This window comes from Eucalyptus grandis, chromosome 6 (genome assembly GCF_016545825.1).
Source record: "Eucalyptus grandis isolate ANBG69807.140 chromosome 6, ASM1654582v1, whole genome shotgun sequence".
Lineage (NCBI taxonomy): Eukaryota > Viridiplantae > Streptophyta > Magnoliopsida > Myrtales > Myrtaceae > Eucalyptus > Eucalyptus grandis.
In genome coordinates, this window is record NC_052617.1 from 11,436,621 (window position 1) to 11,458,637 (window position 22,017).

General features: G+C 41.1%; 3 protein-coding genes across 3 annotated transcripts; all 3 read right to left on the bottom strand.

Moving 5' to 3' along the window:
- Positions 1-1,218: 1,218 nt before the first annotated feature.
- On the bottom strand, positions 1,219-5,842 carry LOC104451482. Its single transcript, XM_039315346.1, has 2 exons — positions 5,540-5,842; positions 1,219-3,073 (listed from the first exon to the last, which is right to left on the bottom strand). The coding sequence occupies exons 1-2, from the start codon at positions 5,808-5,810 to the stop codon at positions 2,613-2,615; spliced, it is 732 nt and encodes a 243-aa protein (XP_039171280.1). The 5' UTR covers positions 5,811-5,842; the 3' UTR covers positions 1,219-2,612.
- Positions 5,843-10,087: 4,245 nt separating this feature from the next.
- On the bottom strand, positions 10,088-11,389 carry LOC120286440 (disease resistance protein At4g27190-like). The gene is made up of 2 exons (XM_039314330.1): positions 10,906-11,389; positions 10,088-10,274 (listed from the first exon to the last, which is right to left on the bottom strand). Exons 1-2 carry the CDS (start codon positions 11,387-11,389, stop codon positions 10,267-10,269), a joined length of 492 nt encoding a protein of 163 aa, XP_039170264.1. The 3' UTR covers positions 10,088-10,266.
- Positions 11,390-11,485: 96 nt separating this feature from the next.
- LOC104451474 (probable disease resistance protein At4g27220) lies at positions 11,486-18,989 on the bottom strand. The gene is made up of 5 exons (XM_039314331.1): positions 18,932-18,989; positions 18,234-18,809; positions 15,037-15,762; positions 12,708-14,900; positions 11,486-11,952 (listed from the first exon to the last, which is right to left on the bottom strand). Exons 1-5 carry the CDS (start codon positions 18,987-18,989, stop codon positions 11,486-11,488), a joined length of 4,020 nt encoding a protein of 1,339 aa, XP_039170265.1.
- Between the last annotated feature and the right edge of the window lie 3,028 nt (positions 18,990-22,017).

The window sequence follows — 22,017 nt, forward strand, 5'->3', positions numbered from 1 at the left end:
AAGGAAACTTACTGTACCGCGGGAGTGCATCCTTCCAAGGGCCCGCAGGAGATGGAGAGGATAAAAGAAAAGTAAAAATTTGCGGGTGACTTACCATAAAGCCTGGCTAAGTGTTGAAGTGAAGGTTGGAAAGGGGATTGGTCCCACTCCAGCGACTGCCACGTCAGCTCATCTATCAAATATCATCATCATCAGCATCGCGGACCATTGTCAAGCAGAGGAAGCCTCTTCAGCTTCGGACATTCATGCTATATTCATATATTGGATTGAAAGGCAACTCACGGTCCCTTCACATATGCTCTTCAGCTCCGGAAGATTCCCTAGAGTCAGGTTATTAAATTTAGGAAGGAGGGTTGCGTCATGTTAGGAACGGTGCCTATTATCGCCTCTATGCCCATGCAGTCTTTGACTATTACATGTTGGAGGAAAGGAAGGTGGAGCAACATGTCATGCGTCATCAGCACCCTCTTCAGGTTGTTGCATCCTTCTATTTCAATCTTTGTAAGACGACAAGTTGCACCGATCGGCGGTAGCCCACCTAATATCTCCTCTAATTGCTCGCAATTTTTTATTTTAATGGACCTCAGATTTGGAAGGCGAGTGGCCAGCCACTGCCATTTCACCACCCACTTCATTTTAGGACACCTGTACACTTCTATATTATAAAGAAAAGGTGCCGCTATATTAATCCCCTCTAGTTCCTCTGAGCCCTCGATTTTAAACCATTGTAGACATGGGAGCTCATGCCCCTCTTTCAAGAGATGCTTCAGCTTGGAACATCCAGTGATAGTCAGTCTCCGTAGGTTAGGGAAGTGGACAGCACCCAGCTCCTCCAGCTTCTCCCATTCCTCTATCTCCAGCTCCTCTAGATTATTAAGTGGGCCTACCTCGCACAAACTTGTCACCCCATCTGCACCGTCCCACTTCAGTACTTGCACATTTTTGGGAAGTAGAGCGTGGCCATCCCCACCAATTTCTCCATCTACCCTTGCCGCAATACTATGGCAACTTTCGATGATTATACGCCTCTCATGCATATCCCTAAAGAAGTAGTTTCTTGATGCACTCAGTGCCAGGTCATATGGTTGGGAGCTGTTTTGCTCAACAAGCCTCACACATGCATTGAATGTTTCAACATTTGGAACAGAGCAACAGAGTCCTTCCACCATTGTTAATTTTATCTCTTCCTCCTCTTCCATCATTAATTCTATCTCTTCCTCATGTAATTAATCACCAGATATTGCAAGTTCACCAGCTTCCCCAACACTCCTTCCGGTAACGCCTTGATCTTTGTGCCAAGCAGGTCAAGGTACGTCAGCTTTACCAACATCTCCATCCCCTCCGGCACTTCTCCAAGCATTGCACACCCACTAAGGTCCAACTTTTTTAGGGATCCCAACTTTTGTACACAAGGTATACGATGTAATTCCTCACACTCTTGGAGTAACAGTGCTTCTAAGCTCTCCAAGTGAGAGATAGTGTCCGGTAATTCCGTGATTTTCGTTTTGCTGAGATCTAGAACCTTCAACCCCTTCATATGCTTGAAGAAAGATTTGTGGATGGCTTCCAAAGAGACATTGTTATTCAACGACAGCCTTGTAAGTTCAGGGCAATTTGGTGAGATGCCGTATGGGATTTCTTTTATATAGTTGCTCTGTAAAAGGACTTTCTCTAGATGATCCGTCCAGAACTCTTCCTTTGGAATTTCTTTCAATCCCATGTTGGCCTTGACCATGTGAGTTGTGCTCATCACTATTTGCAATCCCATGTCCCTTATCAAGGGGTGTACTAACAGACACCTTTCGCATATATCAACCCCCAGGCAAGCCTTTTTTATTTTGTCCAATATGGCGTTACCTTATCGTGCAATTCTTGCCGGGTAGCTATTCCACTTAACAAGCCCTCATCTATGAAAGATTCTATCAAATCCTTTTCGATGATTTCAGCTTTAGAGTACTCTCCAAAACAAAGTATTAAATGCAAGAAACACTGCTGCACTTGAAGATTACCCAAGTTCATGTAACTGAGTTTCAGTTTCTTGAACACACCAAGTTCCATCATCGAATTTTCTAATTGCTGCAACAAGTCTTTCCATTCATGCACTCCCTTTAGTCCCCTCATCTGAGTTGCAATCTCAATGATCCCAAGTGGCAAACCTCCACACTTATCCAAAATGGAGCTTGCAATTTTTTTAACTTCTGAAGGGAGTTCTCTCCCAAAGCAAAGCTTTTTTAAAAATAAGACCCAACAATCATCTTGCAAATCTAGAGGACTTATTTTGACTTGTTTTTGGCAGACCATCTTATCACATACATCTAGCGATCGAGTTGTCATTACCAACTTAATGCTTCCTTTCTCAACTGGAATTCCCACATCCTCAATGTCAAAGTGCATCCACAGACCATCTAAACATAAGACAGCTCTCTTGCTCTTCAAATGCCTATTCAATATGCATGCCCTCCTCTTCACATCCTTATCCTTTGAGAGATTGTCTAGTCCGACTGCATTGGCAATCTCATTTTGTAGTTCATAGACGTTAAACTCCTGAGGTACAGTGACCCAAAACACATCATTGAAGGCAGGATTCTCAAGTACTCTATTATGGACATGCATTAAAATGGCTGTCTTGCCAACTCCCCCATTCCACAAATGCCAATGATGAAAATCTCATCCTCCATTAAATAGCCGCATATCTTTTCGATTGTCTTCTTACTTTCCTTGTCTACTAGCTCTGTTGTTACCAAGGGCAAACTTTTCCTACGTCCAGCAGCATGTGTTGTCCACCCTTTTCGGAAGCTACAGTGGCCTAGAATATCTTCAACTTCTTTGCTCAAATCATTTACTCTTTCTACCTGCTGTGGAGAAAGAGATCTGCCTTCTCGGAATGCTTGGACCATGCTCCAGTATTCTCCTCTTATCCTTTGTGCTTTCCTACACCATGTCTCCAACCCATCCATGTCTGCTTCTTGATTGCTTAGTTCTTCCAGCTTTCTTTTCAGAGTTGGCATATTCTCGTCAACCAGCCCACAAGCACCTGGTTGACTATCCACGAGTGCATCATCTGTCCTCGCATCTAACATCAAGGAAATACTCAATAGTATTTTCTAGAAACATAATGTTCACAAAACAAAATGAAATAAGATGAAGTGTAAATGTTGTAAACATATATATATATAAAGGATAAATTATCAAATTATTGGGGGAATTTGGGGTTGTTGGGGCTTGGTTGGGTAAATGAGAGAAAAGTTGGGGGGCGAGGGCACTTGCCCTGTTGCTGGGGTTTTTTTTTTTTTTTTAGTTGCTATCGGTTTGCTTTGAGCTGTTGATGGGTTCAGGTAGTATCTACCATCTTGAATTGATATTTTGGCCAGTATGGGATGGGTTGAATCGATATTTAGGCCTGTATGGGAAGTGGTTCTCCCAATATCTTACATTAATATTTTAAAAAAAAATGAAAATTGAAGTATGTATTTTAGCATAAATTACTCGTGAAAACGTATCATATTTCATATAAATCTTCATGTTTTAAACAAAGTGCAATTCCAAGTTCATAATATATATTAGTGTAAAATATATGAACTCGATAACAGTTAGGGAATTTTTAATGGTAGTTATTACATGACATAAAGAAATATGTATGAAATCAACTCCATTACTGTCATATTAAGAGAAAATAATAAAATGTTTCAAATAAATAGTTTATGAAAAAAGAGTTATAAAAATGTTTGAGATTTCAATAATTGCTAATTTGCAACATTAGACATTATTAAAACTAATCCTTTTTCCCGATGTAACTCATGGTATTGAATGGGGAAAGTAATCCTACTTAAAGGCATAATGAGTGGAGAGTGCAAGAAAATACTAATTGCAAAGAGAATAAGCAATCTCTTTCAATTTAGACTCCTAAGTGTCACTCCTCAAGGCAACACTCAAGAATGAGCTTGTTATTATATATTTTTATAGATGCTAACATTGATGTATCTATTCTTTCAAAATGTTTGAGCGGTACAATACTAGAAAAATTTAGATCAACCCATAAGTTAAAAGTAGAAGTTAAAAATAAAAGTCCCCTTAACCAGACCCTAAGTTGAATTTTGAAATTAAAACCTTAAAAAAAAGAGATATACCTCATATCTACATCTAATGTATGAAGACTAATATCCCAACTGTTCTATAAAAAAGACCTATACTTGCTTTCAATTAGATCATTGATTGGTGGGTGACCCATTTGAACATCACTCAAACGCGAAAGTAACTAACAGCACTAGGAGAAAGCTAAACCATATATTATCGATGGCTTGGAGACAATCATGACAATATTTCATCCCATTATCGTACTTTTGTTAATGTCCTAACAATTCCAACCATACTTATTCAAAAATATGAAAACAAGCAATATTTATTTAACTTAAATTTAAGATGAATGAAGGTGTTGTTAGTTAAAGTCTCATATAGGTGGCATTTGAATGTGAAAACAATCAATTAAAGGATGATTTTGAGGTGAGTATGAATCATTGAAAGAGCAAATAATTTACTGTACGCTGTCAGAAAATAATCATATGTTTATGATGAGTTCGTTTCTGTCATTACATATTTTGTGATCCGTCGAGAAGCAGTCAATTTAAATTTTAGGCTCATCTAATACTTTTAAGTTTGAAATTAAAGTATTTAGATATGATCAAATGCATGATCAAAGATAATTCCTATCTCTGTGCTGTTGACAGACATCAAAGGTTCCCATGAATACAGCACTTTATTTTAAATCACTAACAGTATTTAGCATACAAACCCTCGTAATTTTATTTCCAATTAAGATTTCGTGTTGTTAATTTTCATGAAATGCGTTGTTTGGCCAAGAAATATGAGATCAGTACACATTTGGACTCACTGAAGGGGAAACAAGGAAATTTTAATGAATTTTGTAAAGTCGTCAAGACAATACCAGTCCCCTCGACACATCAAAAATATTCTGAAAACTGGAAAGTCCCTACCAAATGCATGCTTACCCCTTCTATGCATCCTCTTTTTTCAATTTGGAAGTGCTTTTGGTAATTCCTTAGGGGAACATGGATGAAATATGAAATGATGTTCACAATTTTGGCACATGAGATTGAAATTGAACTGATGCCTATGCAAACTGATATAATTGTCCATCTCCAAAGTCAGCCCACTAGCAAGGAAAGTTCACTGATCAAGCGATCTCATATACACCTCCCTCTCTCTCTCTCTCTCTCTTGCAAAGCTCCCGTAGTTCACACGACTCTGTTCATTTGTTTAAAAGTAAATGCTCTTCAGGTAGGTGATTTGAGGGGATAGAGAGAGCCATGGCTTTTCAGGATTTGAATGTCACACTTGAAAAGCATTTGTCTGTTCATTTTCAAAGAACTACTGATTATTATTGACCGACTCTTAAACTCCTCTGTTCATTTTCTATTACTATTAGGAATCTCTATATCCAAATTCTTAGGTAAGGATTAGAAAACAAATTCAGTATCCTGCATGAGCTTTAACATATGGTGAATTTCGAAGTTGCACATACCTTGTGGAACCTCTGCATTGGGTTCTCCCCCTTCTACATTTACTGGGGGTGGCATGTTAGTCAAAGCTTCAGGTGCAAGGTCTCCGCCGCCGCTGGGATAACTCAAATTCCATGGCTGAATGTTAGAATCAACGGCATGAGATTGAGGAGGTTGTGTCCAGAATGAAAAGTCCCCATGTGTGGTCATGTTTTGAGTAGGAAGATACTGACTGGGCACATTCATCTCATGCAATGGACGAAAGTCTGATGAACTTGCACCTACAGTGCTCATGGCATCGAGCTCAGTGGCATGACAACGAATGAAGTCTCTCTCCGACCATCTTCATTGCTTGCAATCACAGGCCGACCATTGCTTATGGCATTAGAGCTCAGGTACATGGCAACAAATGAAGTCTCTCTCCGACCATCTTCATTGCTTGCAATCACAGGCTGACCATCTTCATTGCTTGCAATCACAGGCCGACCATCTTCATTGCAATCACGGGCTGATGCAGACCCACTTCAACGTTATCTGGTCTGCTGCTCAATTCCACCGCTGTTTTACCCTTCAACGCCTTTAGGGCTTCCAATCTCACTCCACCATCAACATCCTTGCAGTCATTGATCCCATATCCTCCAACTCCCGCTAAGTGGGCCTTGATCCTGGTCGCACTTCCAGCATACGGATTCCCGCAGAAGTTGCAGTTCCAGTGTTTGTTAGGCAGCAACTTCACATGCTTCCAAAAGGGGTCCGTCTCTCTGGGCATTTTCTCTGTATCCCACAAAAGAATGAGCAGATATGTTTCAAGGAAGACCTTGAATTTTTTGGGTGAAGAATGGCGCCGAGGCCTGTAAGATATTTAATTAATTTTGGACTTAGGAATTGGGTCAAAGTCTTCATCAATCCCCAATTCTTCTAGAAAAAGGCCCTGCTTCAGTGACCCCCCCATCATGTCTACCCAAGTTCTCTTTTCACTCTCAGATATGAAGATGACATGTTTAACTGGGTTCTGGAAATTTTGCTCTTCAAATTTGTAACTACTTTTTTTTTTTTTTTTCAATGTTATCTTATCTTTGGTAACGTGGTTTTCTTTCTTGTTCAATGTTCATGGGTGTGCGCACTCTTTCTTGGGTAATATCTCTATCATGCACTCTCCCTTCAGCCCCTAATCTTGCCCCTTGACTCCGCTTACAGCAAAATTTCATGGCCCGGGCTCAGCTGCACCCTCAAGTTTTTCCATTTACTTGGGTTCTTTACAAACTAATTCTAAGGATACAAGGTAAACTCTCCAGTTTACAAGCATCAAGTATGACTTGACCGGTGGCTTCCAAAAGCTAGTTTGAGTTGAGATTTGCAACGTAGTTCAGACATGGATCTAGAGCATCTGGGACGAAGCACTTGACTGACCACTCAGCTAATTATGAATTTATTTTTATAAAGCAATAAAAGTCTTCGTTCTGGGCTCACCGGCACCATTATGTAGTAGAGAATACATTCCGATAAAAAGAAAATCAACAAAACCCAGACAACCCATAAATCGACGATTACGGAGCGACATAAAGTAGAGGACTAGAGACCGAAGTGCAAAAATTTGGGTTCACAGGAGAGAAATGGGAGAACGAAAAGGGAGTAGAGAGATTGAGAGAGAGCGAGTACCTCCGAGCTGGTGAGAAGAGGGCTTGGGGTTGAATCCCTAACAGAGCGTCCGCGATGGAAAACAAGGTTAGCTGAAACGGAGAAAAAAATTGGGGGCAAACTCTCTGGTTTTGTGCAGAGGAAGGAGCCGAACACCTCGACGAACATCGGAGACCTGCCTGGGACGATCTATATATAATAATCTCAAAACGTCTAAGACGTCTCAAGAAAAAGGTAATCTATATGTATTCCGGATGGGTGGGTCCATACTTGACTAAGCAAAACGTTTCGACTGTCCAGTAGAAAGTAAGGCCTTTATTTATAATAATAAAAATTAAGAAAACGTCTAAAACGCCTCAGAAAACGGTGATCTATATATATTCCGGTGATCTATATATATATATAAAACGTTCCGATTCCGGTAGAAAGTAGGGCTTTATTTTTTTAAAAAAACTTCTAAAACGCCTCGAGTAAAAAGGTCATCTATATATATATGTGTATATATTCCGGATTGGTGGGTCCATACTTGACCAAGCAAAAGCAACAGGTTTCCACTGCCAATAGAAAGTAGGGCCTTTATCTATAATAATAAAAATTAAAGAAAACGTCTAAAAGGCCTCGAGAAAAAAAGGTAATCTACATATATGTATATATATTCCAAATGGGTGGGTTGTACTGACTAAGCAAAATGTTTTAACTGCCCAATAGAAAATCTATCACTTTTTTTTTGGAAAAAAAATCTATTATTGACTCCGCAAACAAACAAATTTTTTTTTTGGATAAAAGGTAAGACAAATGTTAATATGCCTAGATTATTATAATTATTTTGATCATATTTCTTACTATTAAAAATTTCAGTCAGCATTTAGGCACCCAAAAAAAAAAAAAAAGATTCTTCACCACTCCACTCAAGGTTGGTTGACCCAAAGCAACGTGAAAATTTGTGTGTCCGAGTTGAATAGACTCGATTTTTTGGCAGGTTGGGAAAAATGTTTCCAGAGTGGATTTTTTTTTATTTTATCGAAAGTAAATATTTTATTCATATCTCAAAATGATATATAAGAACCCAAACCAAAGTTTTTTTAGTTTTTAGTTTTTGTATTTGTTTTTTTTTTTTTTTGGTTGTATATATTTTTCGTTTTCCAGAAATAAACTCTTATTGATTTGTTGGTTTGGTTAGGTTCGATTAACCGATAAAACCGAACCAATAATATTTTTTTTTTTGTTTTTAATGAGAACCAAACCGAATGAAACCGAACTCTTCGATTCGGTTCTGCCCGGTTTTCAGTTCGGTTCAATTTTTGGTTCAGTTTTTGACACCCCTACTCGGTGATCTGGAACGCGCCGTCCTCGAACACCGGCATCTCCTCCTCCCTCTTTGCTCCTCCCCATCACGTTGTCCAACTTTTCCCCTGCCACCGCCATCCTGATCCTCTCTAGCGACATCCTTAGCTGCCCTCCCTCGCAGACTGAGCTCTTGAGCGTCTTGCTGAGGAAGCACCGAAACCATCCTCCCCCGCAGCCTCCTCTTCCGCCGTCGACGGCAGAGAGGAGGTCGAGGCAGCGAGTGAAGCCGTTGCCGAAGAAGGGCTCGCAGGAGTGGGGGCCTAACGCTAGGGTTTTGGGAGCAAGGGAGGTAGGAGAGGAGGATCGGCCATCTTCTCAGGTGAATGGAAGTTGCCGTCGCGGTGTAGTAAACATTAATTATAATGCAATTTGTTATGCATAAACGGCTAACATAAGGTAATATGTCCAGAAGAAATCACTATGTTTGATCATCGAAGTTCTGAATTATACAAAATATGATCAATTTTCGTCATTTCTTTTCTTTCCTTCTTTTTTTTTTTTTTTTTTTTTTTTTCTAGTTCTTCTTCCTTCTTCGTCGGTGGCTGGATCTGGCGAGGGTGGCCTCACCCGCAACCAACGAGGGTAATCAAGCCCTTGCCGATTGCGGGTGCCCTTGCCAATTGCGGGTGGGCAAGGTTCGGCCTTGCCTGGGGTTGGCGAGAGCCGACCTCATTGATGGCTGAGAGGGGCGGCCTCTCCCCCAGGGCGAGGGTCGCCTTGCCCAAGCGAGGCCTTCCCTCGCCCAATCCTCAACAAGCATTGCCAATGCCCTGCTAGCCATCAGCAAAGAAGAAAGAACCAGAAAAAAAAAGGAAAGAAAGAAGAAAAAAAGGAAAATTGATGAAAATGTCATTGACCTTAGGCTTTTATTTAAAATAAAGTTCACTTTGGGCCTTTATTTGAAAAAATAAAGACACTTGAGCCCTTTTTTGGAATTTTTTAAAAAAAATATAGTGCAAAGAAATGGATTAAACATAAATAAAGACATCGAATTCCCCACGACGCTCTTGTGACATCGGCTTTTTCCTTATTACTAATTCTAGAGCACTTTTTCTCCTTTCAAGTGGGGATCTCTCGACTTTTTAACGGGTGTCATTTACCAAAAAAAAATCAAGGGATGTGTTTTCTCTGGTGTCGTCCTTACTTGAAGTGGCAATTCACGATGCATGTGACACGCCTTCCACGCCTCTCCCATAATTTATGGACAGGTGAATCATGTTAAAAGTGCGAAAATGTAAATCTTTCTCGATTGATTGTTTTGTAAGTGTCAGGAAGACACTTTTCGGGAAATTTATAATGTTATTCTTGATTGAAACTGTGTGTTAAAGGAGAGATAATCAGTAGAACCGATAGAAGAGACGAATTTGTTTGTTCTGAGGAGTTTCTTTTCTTTTTTCTTTTTCAATTCGAATAAACCTTTTTTTAAGGAGGAGCTGATTTTCAGGGAGGAGATGGACATCTCGTTGCGGGCCGCTTTTTTTAGCTTTCTTCTTAGCGTTGTGATTGCAATGTCCAACCCGTGTTTGGAGTCTCATACATTTGGTCAGCTATTGGTTTATAATTGACAAGGAAGACAAACCGAGAAATACAGAAAGAGAGATGCTTATCACAGATAGGAAAAGAAGGCATAAACAAATTAAACATGTCATCACAGGAATCAGAGGTACTTCAAAAATCAACCGAGCAGGACGACGTGGTAATGGCGATAACTTTGATGTCCACTGCCATCAGAAGACAATTCATCCTCAACTGATTATCTGCAGCTTCACCATTCTGGGTATAGAACGATTGAATTTTGTTACTCATTTGCAAAGATCATCATCACGCTATATAAAAATATCGTGCCACATGACTATTAATGAAAATCTATCAACATATGTATGGCCCTGCATTTCGAGAGAGCTTACAAAAATATGATCTCTGGCCCATTTGCTTAATGACGCCTAAAAACGAGAAAAACTAATTTACATTGATTTAATTTTTTTTATTACAGTACAGCGATTAATTTAAAAACCAAAAAGGAGTTTGAAATTGAAAATAGGAGTACTGGATTAGGTAAAAATAGAAAAGGCAACAAAAGGAAAAGGAAAAAAATAGCAGATCACATGCTCTCTTAAACTGTCCGGACTAATAAAGTAGAACTTAAGAATTAGACTCGATATTTTGGCAATTTTAAGTGTTAGAAAATTGCCGTTATTATTCTTTGAACGATGCCATGGCAATTAATTTTCAATAATAATACAACCATTTTGATTTACTTTCAAGCAATAATAAAAGTTATACATACTGGGCCTAATAGTTGGTATATAGTTTGGGGAAAAAAAAAAGGGATTTTACCGTACCGTGGGAGATCGATCTTTAGATGGAGAGAATAAAAGAAATGTAAAACTTGTGGGTAACTCACCAGAAATAAACTCGACGAAAGGTTCAAGGGAGATACGGGCAAGGGGATGGTCCCACTCCAGCGCTTGCCACGTCTCCTGATTTATCAAAATCTGTCCAAGGGAGCAGGGAGGAGAAAGGAGGCCATTGTCAAGTGCTTGCCACGTCTCCTGATCCATCAAAATCTGTCCAGGGGAGGGGGGAGGAGAAAGGAGGCCACTGTCACGTGGGCGCAGTGGCAAAGGAATCCTCTTCAGCTTCGGACATCTTGATATTTCAATAAATTGGATGTGATCGCAACTGTCGATCCAATCACATATCTCCTTCAGTTCCGGAAGATTCCTTAGAGTCAGGTGTGTAAACTTTGGGAAGGAAGGTTGCGTCATGTCGGGGGCAGTGCCTATTATCATCTCTATGCCCTCGCAGTTTTCAACTGTAATCTGTTGGAGGGAAGGGAGGTGGGGCAACACGTCATGCGTCAGCAGCACCCCTTCATGTTGTTGCATCTATCTATTTCAATCTTGTAAGACAAGTGTGCTTGGTTGGCAATGGCCCGCCTATGATTTCCTCTAATTTCTCACAACGTTGTATTCTAATGGACTTCAGATCTGGAAGGCTAGTGGCCAGCCAGGCCCTTCCACCACTCTTTTCATTTTAGAACACTGGGACACTTCCATAAGTTTTAGACTGGGCGCAGCTAAATCGATCCGCTCCAGTTCCTCCAAACCATTGATTTCAAACCATAGTAGATGTGGAAACCCATCCCCCTTCACCGAGAGATGCTTCAATTTGGAACACCGAGCGATTTTCAGTACCCGCAGGCAATGGAAGTGGACAGCACCCAGCTCCTCCAACTTCTCGCAATCCTCTGCAGTCAGCTCCTCTAGATTCTTCAGTGAGCTTAGCTTGCTCAAACTTGTCGCCCCACTGCCCCTTCCTACTGTCAGTACTTGCACATCTTTCCGAGGTAGATTGCAGCCATCCACACCGATTTCTTTATCTACCCTTGCCGCAATACGGTTGATATATTTAACAATGCTTTGATCGGAAACCTCTTCTTCACGAGGTTCTAAAGAAAACAATTGAAAGAAATTAGACACTTCTTTGACAATCAAATTAAAGAGAGACTGTAAACAATCTGAAGAAATTAGAGACTTGTCTGGCCAATTGAACTTAATCAGATTACCGACCAAAAAAACTTAATCGTATTAAATAAAAAGAAATTCAATATGTGCAAATATGCGATTGGAAGTTTAAGGAAGGTATTGCTTTCTAAAAAACGAGAAAGACTAATTTACACTGGTTTTTAAAGTACAGTGATTAATTTAAAAATCAGACGGGCGTTTGAAAGCGAAAATAGAGGCACTAGATGAGTTAAAACAGAAGAGGCAACAAAAAGAAAATGTGAAAAACATTTAACACGCTCTCCTATACTCGCCTGACTCATGAAGTACAACTTAAGAATCGACTTGATATTTTGGCACTATTAAACGTCGTAATTTACCAAAATGAAGAAGAAGTGCGGTATTTTTAAGGTACAACAGGGGAAAAAGAGGGGGAAAAAAGAAGAGCGAGGACTGTTGTCAGTATTATTTTTTCAAAGTGAAGGGAGTGTTTTCTTTTTCGAAATTTTAATAATAATATAACCATTTTGACATTCTTTCGAGCTGTGATAAAAGTCATACGCACTGGGTCTAACCATGTGGTGTAAAGTTTCCCCCAAAAGAAAAAAAGGAAACTTACTGTATCACGGGAGTGGATCCTTAGAAGGACCGGCCGGAGATGGAGAGGATAAAAGAAAGTAAAAAGTTGCGGGAGACTTACCATGAATCCTGGCTAAGCGTTCAAGTACAGGTGGGAAAAGGGACTGGCGCCACTCCAGCAACCGCGACCGTGACAGCTGCTTATCTATCCAAAAATTATTAACAACGTGGGGAGGACAAGGGACCCCATTGTCAATCTTAGGAAGCCTCTTCAGCGTCGGACAATTTCTTATATCGATAAATCCGATTGAATGGCAACTCACGGTCTCATCATATATGGCCTCCAGCGCCGGAAGTTTCCGTAGAGTCAGGTGTGTCAAATTTGAGTTGGGATGCATCGTGGCAGGAGCAGAGCTTATTATCACCTTTATGCCCTTGCAGTCTTTGACCGATAAATGTCGGAGGAAAGGGACGCTCAGCGGGAGGCCCCACATCATCAGCACCCTTTCCAGCCTCTTGCATCCTTCTATTTCAATCTTTGCAAGACAATAAGTGGCACCAGTAGGCCCTGCTCGCTCACCTATTATCTCCTTTAATTGCTCGCAATGTTTTATTTTAATGGACCTCAGATTTGGAAGGCGAGTTTCCAGCCACTCCCATTCCACCACCCTCTTCATTTTAGGACACCCATACACTTCTACACTATAAAGAGAAGGTGCCACTATATCAATCCCCTCTAGTTCCTTTGAGCCCTCGATTTTAAACCATTGTAGATATTGGAGCTCATGCCCCTCCTTCAAGAGACGCTTCAGCTTGGAACACCCAGAGATATATAGTCTCCGTAGGCGAGGGAAGTGGACAGCACCCAGCTCCTCCAGCTTCTCCCATTTCTCTATCTTCAGCTCCTCTAGATTATAAAGCGGGCCTACCTCATGCAAACTTGTCACCCCATCGCACCGTCCTACTTCCAGTACTCGCACATTTTTTGGAAGTAGAGCGTGGCCATCCCCACCAATTTCTCCATCTACCCTTGCCGCAATACTACAGCAACTTTTGATGATTATATGCCTCTCGTGCATATTTCTAAAGGAGTGGTCTCCTAATTCGTTCAACCACAGTTCATATGGTTGGGAGCTGTTTTGCTTGAGAAGCCTCACACACGCGTTGAATGTTTCAACATTTAGAACAGAGCAATAGAATCCTTCCACCTTTGTTAATTTTAACTCTTCCTCTTTCTCTTCCTCTTCCTCTTCTTCTTCCTCTTCCTCTTCCTCTTCCTCTTCCTCTTCCTCTTCCTCTTCCTCCTCTTTTGCCGTCACTTTTTTAATCACCAGATATTGCAAGTTCACCAGCTTCCCCAACACTCCTTCTAGTATCGTCTCAATCTTTGTGCCACGTAGATCGAGGTACGTTAACTTTACCAACATCTTCATCCCCTCTGGCACTTCTTCCAGCATAGTACACCCACTCATGTCCAACTTTCTTAAGGATCCCAACTTTTGAACACAAGGTACACAACGTAATTCCTCACACCCTCGAAGTAACAGTGCTTCCAAGCTCTCCAAGTGAGACATGGTGTCCGGTAATTCCATGATTTTCGTTTTGCTGAGATCTAGAACCTTTAACCCCTTCATATGCTTGAAGAAAGATTTGTGGATGGCTTCCAAAGAGACATTGTTATTCAACGACAGCCTCATAAGTTTAGGGCAATTTGGCGAGATGCCGTATGGGATTTCTTTTATATCGTTGCTTTGTAAAAAGACTTTCTCTAGATGATCCGTCCAGAACTCTTCCCCTGGAATTTCTTTCAATCCAATGTTGGCCTTGACCATGTGAGTTGTGCTTGTCACTATTTGCAATGCCATGTCCCTTATCAAGGGGTGTACTAGGAGACGCTCTCTGTCTATATTAACCCCCAGGCAAGCCTTTTTTATTTTGTCCAATATGGTGTTTCCCCTATCGTGCAATTCTTGCCGGGTGGCCATTCCACTTAACAAGCCCTCAACTATGAAAGACTCTATCAAAACTTTTTTGATGATTTCATCTTCAGAGAAGTACTCTCCAAAACAGAGTATTAAATGCAAGAAACACTGCTCCACTTGAGGATTCCCCAAGTTCATGAAACTGAGTTTCAGTTTCTTTAACACATTAAGTTCCATCATCGAATTTTCTAATCGCTGCAACAAGCCTTTCCATTCATGCACTGACTTTAGTTCCTTCATGTGAGTTGCAATCTCAATGATCCCAAGTGGCAAACCCCCCACACTTATCCAAAATGGAGCTTGCAATTTTTTTAACTTCTGAAGGGAGGTCTCTCCCAAAGCAAAGCGTTTTTAGAAATAAGACCCAACAATCATCTGGCCGATATAGAGGACTTATTTCGACTTGTTTTTGGCAGACCATCTTATGACATACATCTAGTGATCGAGTTGTCAGTACCAACCTAATGCCTGCATTCTCAACCGGAATTCCCACATCCTCAATGTCAAAGTGCATCCACAGACCATCTAAGCATAAGACAGCTCTCCTACTCTTCAAATGCCTATTCAATATGCACGCCCTCCTCTTCACGTCCCTATTCTTTGAGAGATTGTCTAGTCCTAGTGCATTGGCAATCTCATTTTGCAGTGCATAGACGTTAAACTCCTGAGGTACAGTGACCCAAAACACATCATTGAAGGCAAGATTCTCAAGTACTCTATTATAAACATGCATTAAAATGGCTGTCTTGCCAACTCCTGCCATTCCACAAATGCCAATGAGGAAAATCTCACCCTTCATTAAATAGCCGCATATCTTTTCAATTGTCTTCTTACTTTCCTTGTCTACTAGCTCTGTTGTTACCAAGGGCAAACTTTTCCTACGTCCAGCAGCATGTGTTGTCGACCCCTTTGGGAAGCTACAGTGGCCTAGAATATCTTCAACTTCTTTGCTCAAATCATTTACTCTTTCTACCTGCTGCGGACAAAGAGATCTGCCTTCTCGGAATGCTTGGACCATGCTCCAGTATTCTCCTCTTATCCTTTGTGCTTTCCTACACCATGTCTCCAACCCATCCATGTCTGCTTCTTGATTGCATAGTTCTTCCAGCTTTCTTTTCAGAGTTGGCATATTCTCGTCAACCAGCCCACAAGCACCTGGTTGACTATCCACGAGTGCATCATCTGTCCTCGCATCTAACATCAAGGAAATACTCATAGTATTTTCTAGAAACATAATGTTCACAAAACAAAATGAAATAAGATGAAGTGTAAGGTTGTGTGTGTGTGTGTGTGTGTAAACAAATTATCAAGGGAGAGAAAGAGAAAGAAAGAGAAAGGGGGGGTGCCTTGGGGGTCCTTGGGATTGGGCGAGAGAAAGAGAAAGAAAGGGGGCGAGAGCACTTGCCCTGTTGCTGGGTTTAGTTGCTATCGGTTTGCTTTGAGCTGTTGATGGGTTCAGGTAGTATCTGGGCCTGTATGGGATGGGTTGAATTGATATTTTGGCCAGTATGGGATGGGTTGAATCGTTATTTAGGTCTGTATGGGAAGTGGTTCTCCCTGTATTTACATTAATATAAAAAAATGAAAATTGAAGTATGTATTTTAGCATAAATTACTCATGAAAACGCGTCATATTTCATATGAATCTTCCTGTTTTAAACAAAGTGCGATTCCAAGTAATATATATTAGTGTAAAATGTATGAACTCGATAACAGTTAGGGAATTTTTAATGGTAGTTATTACATGACATAAAAAAATATGTATGAAATCAACTCCGTTACTGTCGTATTAAGAGAAAATAATAAAATCTTTCAAATAAATATTTAAAAAAGAAAAAAAAAAGAGTTACAAAGAATGTTTGAGATTTCAATAATTGCTAATTTGCAACATTAGAGATTATTAAAACTAATCCTTTTTTCCGGATGAAACTCATGGCATTGAATGGGGTAAGTAATCCTAGTTAAAGGCAAAATGAGTGGAGGGTGCAAGAAAATACTACTTCAAAGAGAATAAGCAATCTCTTTCAATTTAGACTCCTAAGTGTCACTCCTAAAGGCAACACACAAGAATGAGCTTGTTATTATATATTTTTATAGATGCTAACATTTATGTATCTATTCTTTTAAAATGTTCGAGCGGTACAATACTAGAAAAATTTAGATCAACCCCATAAGTAAAAAGCAGAAGTTAAAAATAAAAGTCCCCTTAACCAGACCCTAAGTTGAATTTTGAAATTAAAACATTAAATAAGAGGAGATATACCTCATATCTACACCATATGTATAAAGACTAATATCCAAACTGTTCTATAAAAAAAGAACTATACTTGCTTTCAATTGGATCATTGATTGGTGGGTGACCCATTTGAACGTCACTCAAACGCGATGGTAACTAATAGCACCAGGAGAAAACTGAACCATATATTATCGATGGCTTGGAGACAATGCATGACAATATTTTGTCCCATTATCGTACTTGCGTTAATGTCCCAACAATTCCAACCATACTCATTCAAAAATATGAAAACAAGCAATATTCATATCATTTAAATTTAAGATGAATGAAGGTGTTGTTAGTTAAAGTCTCATATAGGCGGCATTTGAATGTGAAAACAATCAATTAAAGGATGATTTGGAGGTAAGTATGAATCATTGAAAGAGCAAATAATTTACTGTACGCTGTCAGAAAATAATCATATGTTTATGATGACTTCTTTTCTGTCATTACATATTTTGTGATCCATCGAGAAGCAGACAATTTAAATTTTAGGTTCATCTAATACCTTTTAGTTTGAAATTAAAGTATTTAGATATGATCAAATGCATGATCAAAGATAACTCCTATCTCTGTGCGGTTGACAGACATTAAAGGTTCCCATGAATGCAACGCTTTATTTTAAATCACTAACAGTATTTAGCATACAAACCCTCGTAATTTTATTTCCAATTAAGATTTCGTGTTGTTAATTTTCATGAAATGCGTTGCTTGGTCAAGAAATACGAGATCAGTACACACTTGGACTTGTTGAAGGGGAAACGAGGAAATTTTAATGACTTTTGTAAAGTCGTCGAGACAATACCAGTCCCCTCGACACATCGAAAATATTCTGAAAACTGGAAAATGCCTACCAAATGCATGCTTACCCCTTCTATGCATCCTCTTTTTTTAATTTGGAAGTGCTTTTGGTAATACGTCAGGGAAACATGGATGAAATTTGAAACGATGTTCAAAATTTGGGCACATGAGATTGAAATTGAACCGATGCCTACGCAAACTGATATAATTGTCCATTTCCAAAGTCAGCCCACTAGCAAGGAAAGTTCACTGATCAAGCGATCTTATATATACCTCCCTCTCCCTCCCGTGGTTCACATGACTCTGTTCATTTGTTTAAAAGTAAATGCTCTTCATGTAGGTGATTTGAGGGGATAGAGAGAGCCATGGCTTTTCAAGATTTGAATTTCACACTTGAAAAGCATTTGTCTGTTCATTTTCAAAGAACTATTGATTATTATTGACCGCTCTTAAACTCCTCTGTTCATTTTCTATTTACTATTAGAAATCTAAACATCCTGCTATATCCAAATTCTTAGGTAAGGATTAGAAAACAAATTCAGTATCCTGCATGAGCTTAACATAGGGTGAATTTCGAAGTTGCACATACCTTGTGGAACCTCTGTATTGGGTTCTCCCTCTTCTGCATTTACTCGGGGTGGCATGTTAGTCAAAGCTTCAGGTGCAAGGTCTCCGCCGCTGCTGGGATAACTCAAATTCCGCGGCTGAATGTTAGAATCACCGGCATGAGATTGGGGAGGTTGTGTCCAGAAGGAAAAGTCCCCATGTGCAGTCATGTTTTGAGTAGGAAGATACTGATTGGGCACATCCATCTCATGCAAGGGACGAAAGTTTGATGAACTTGCAGCTGCAGTGCGATCAGAGCTCAGGTACGGCATGACATTGCTTGCAATCACAGGCTGATGCAGACCCACTTCAACGTTATCTGGTCTGCTGCTCAATTCCACCGCTGGTTTACCCTTCAACGCCTTTAGGGCTTTCAATCTCACTCCGTCACCAACGTCCTTGCAGGCATTGATCCCATATCCTCCAACTCCCGCTAAGTGGGCCTTGATCCTAGTCGCGCTTCCGGCATACTGCTTCTTGCAGAATTGACATTTCCACTTGTTGTTCCGCTGGAACTCTACATAGTTCCGAAAAGGGTCCGTCTCTCTGGGCATTTTACCTGTATCCCACAAAAGAATGAGCAGATATGTTTCAAGGAAGACCTTGAATTTGTTGGGTGAAGAATGACTCGAGGCCTGTAAGATATTTAATTAATTTTGGACTTAGGAATTGGGTCAAAACCTTCATCAATCCCCAATTCTTTAGAAAAAGGCCGTGCTTCAGTGACTCCCACCATCATTTCTACCCATATTCTCTTTTCACTCTCGGATATGAAGATGACATGTTTAATTGCGTTCTGGAAATTTTGCTCTTTAAATTTGTAGCTACTTTTTTGTTTATTTTTTCAGTGTCATCTTATCTTTGGGAACGTGGTTTTCTTTCTTGTTCAATGTTCATGGGTGTGTGCAATCTTTCTTGGGTAATCTCTCTATCATGGACTCTCCCTTCAGCCCCTAATCTTGCCCCTTGACTCCGCTTACAGCAAAATTTCATAGCCTGGGCTCAGCTGCACCCTCAAGTTTTTCCATTTACTTGGTTGGGTTCTTTACAAACTAATTCTAAGGATACGTGGTAAACTCTCCAGTTTACAAGCATCAAGTATGACTTGACCGGTGGCTTCCAAAAGCCAGTTTGAGTTGAGATTTGCAACGTAGTTCAGACATGGATCTATAGCATCTGGGACGAAGCACTTGACTGACCGCTCAGCTAATTATGAAATTTATTTTTTATAAAGCAATAGAAGTCTTCGTTCTGGGCTCACCGGCACCACTATGTAGTAGAGAATACATTCCGATAAAAAGAAAATCAACAAAACCCAGACAACCCATAAATCGACGATTACGGAGCGACATAAAGTAGAGGACTAGAGACCGAAGTGCAAAAATTTGGGTTCACAGGAGAGAAATGGGAGAACGAAAAGGTGGTAGAGAGATTGAGAGAAAGCGAGTACCTCCGAGCTGCTAAGAAGAGGGCTTGGGGTTGAATCCTAACAGAGCGTCCGCAATGGAAAAAAAGGTTAGCCGAAACGGAAAAAAATTGGGGGCAAACTCTCTGGTTTTGTGCAGAGGAGGAAGGAGAGTCGAAGACCTCGACGAAGATCCAGGAAAGAGAGTTGGACGATCTATATATATATTAATCTTAAAACGTCTAATACGTCTCAAGAAAAGGTCATCTATATGTATTCCGGATGGGTGGGTCCATACTTGACTAAGCAAAACGTCTAAGACGTCTCAAGAAAAAGGCGATCCATCTGTATTCCGGATGGGTGGGTCCATACTTGACGAGAAAATTTTCAGTGGTTCGCGCGCCACGTCATTTGCTGACGTGGCGCGCACTTTCCACTCAGATACCGACACCTGTCCCGAGTGGGATCCCTGGAGAATGAGAAAAGGCCTGGTATTCGGCTGGCTCGGCTTGGCTCCACATGCAGAAAAGAAAGGATGGTTAGCGTATTCCTCTCGCTCAAAATTTCTCTCTCCTCACTTGAATGTAAAGGTGTGCAAAATATTCGGAACCGGACTGGAATCGCCCTAACCTAAGCTTGAGAAACTTGTCTGATTCCCGATTCCAACTTATGGGAATCGATGATGCGCGCAAATCCATCCGTTTTGCCCACCCGAACCGGACCGAAACCTTTTTAATATTAAAAAAATTACTAAAAGAAACCTGATCTCATCTCACTCTCTTCGTCTTCTAGTTCCTAATCCTATCGTCATTTCGCTGCATTTACTTCTCTTGCCGTCCACATCTCTACGCACTTAAATTTAGTTTTTCTTTCTTTGACTTGCTTTTGATGTCACGTAGTTATTCTATTTGGAAAACCAAAATCGTTTCGCATCAAGGTCGCCCATGGATCCACTCAGAATCAGATCCATACAACAAACGATGAATCTCAATTTCAATTTTTTGGAACCGATCCTTCTAGGTCGAAACCGCCCGCCCAAATCATGAACACCTCTATTGAGCGGGTTCTCTCTCTCCTCGTAAAAGAACCGAGAACGCTCAGAGCCTTCCTCTGTTTCCTTCTCCGCGCGTCCCACCTCCTCCGTCTCCGCCTCCGCCTCGGCCTCGGCCTCCGCCCCCGCCTCCGTCTCCGCCTCCGCCTCCGCCTCCGCCTGCCCGAAAGCCTCGCTGGTCATCTCGGTCTCGTTCCCGAGCGGCACCAGGCTCTCCGCCGCTGACCGGGCGCTGTCCCTGACGCTAGCCCGCTCGGTCGCGAGGGAGATCTCGGCGGACTTGGGCGGGGTCGACGGCGCGGCGAAGAAAGAGAGGCCTGCTGCATTTTCTCTCTCTTCTTTTCAACGGAGCGCGCGCTATTTCTTCCCGCTTCTGCCTCTCTCTTCCTCAAGCACTCCTATCCGCTCTGTCCCGAGCCCTCTCACTCACCCCAAGCGCCCCCCTCCTCTCTGTCTCGAGCCCTCTCATTCACCCTAAGCGCTTCCCTCCTCGCCTCGTTCTTGGTCGATGATGGCGGAGCTCTGCTTGATGGCTTCGCATGGTTATCCGCCGAGCCTCGTTCTTGGTCAGGAGCAAGGGCGCGAGCAGAGTCGTCAGGTGAGTCTCGACTTCTCTCGGTTCCTCTCGATTCCGTCCGTCGCGGATTCGAATCGGAACGAACTGGGTTTCGTGCCTAGGGATTGCCGAAGCGCTTTGGATAGCTTCTGTCGGTTGATTCTTGTGCGGTGTTGTCAATTTTGTTCTGTTGTCGTGGCAGCTCCGTGCTTGCTGCTTGGCGTTCAGTCTTTGATTGGGTCGTGTGATGTTTTAGCTCTGTAGCTCGTCGTTAGCTGCAGCTTTTGTGAGTTTCGATGCTGCACTGTGCACGTCGTTGACTGGGCCTCTGATGTGTTGCAGAACTCTGGTTCTCTAGGAGATTCATCTACGTAAGATCTGTTGATCACGAGTTTTTTGTTTTTTCACCGCTCTTTGTCTAAAAGATTGAAATTTTACAACTCCATCTTGACCTCCGTGGCTTGATGCTCCAAGCTTGGTGATTTCGGGTTTAAAGAGTGCTGCGAAGTTGCAATTAAATTTTGCTTTTCATTGGTGCTTGCATGTTGCGAAGCTTTGTCTTTGTTGATTCTGACCTCCTCAATTGTTTAGGTGGTTTAGATCTATGTGCAGTGATGTTTGCTAGGGATTTTCTTTTTGTTCTATGTTAGATTATAGAAATGGCTAATGCTGGTCAGGTGTCGGTTCCTTGTTATTTTGCATCCTGCATTTGGGAAATCTAATTATGGAAAGTGCAGGATCTTCAGCCAATTTTG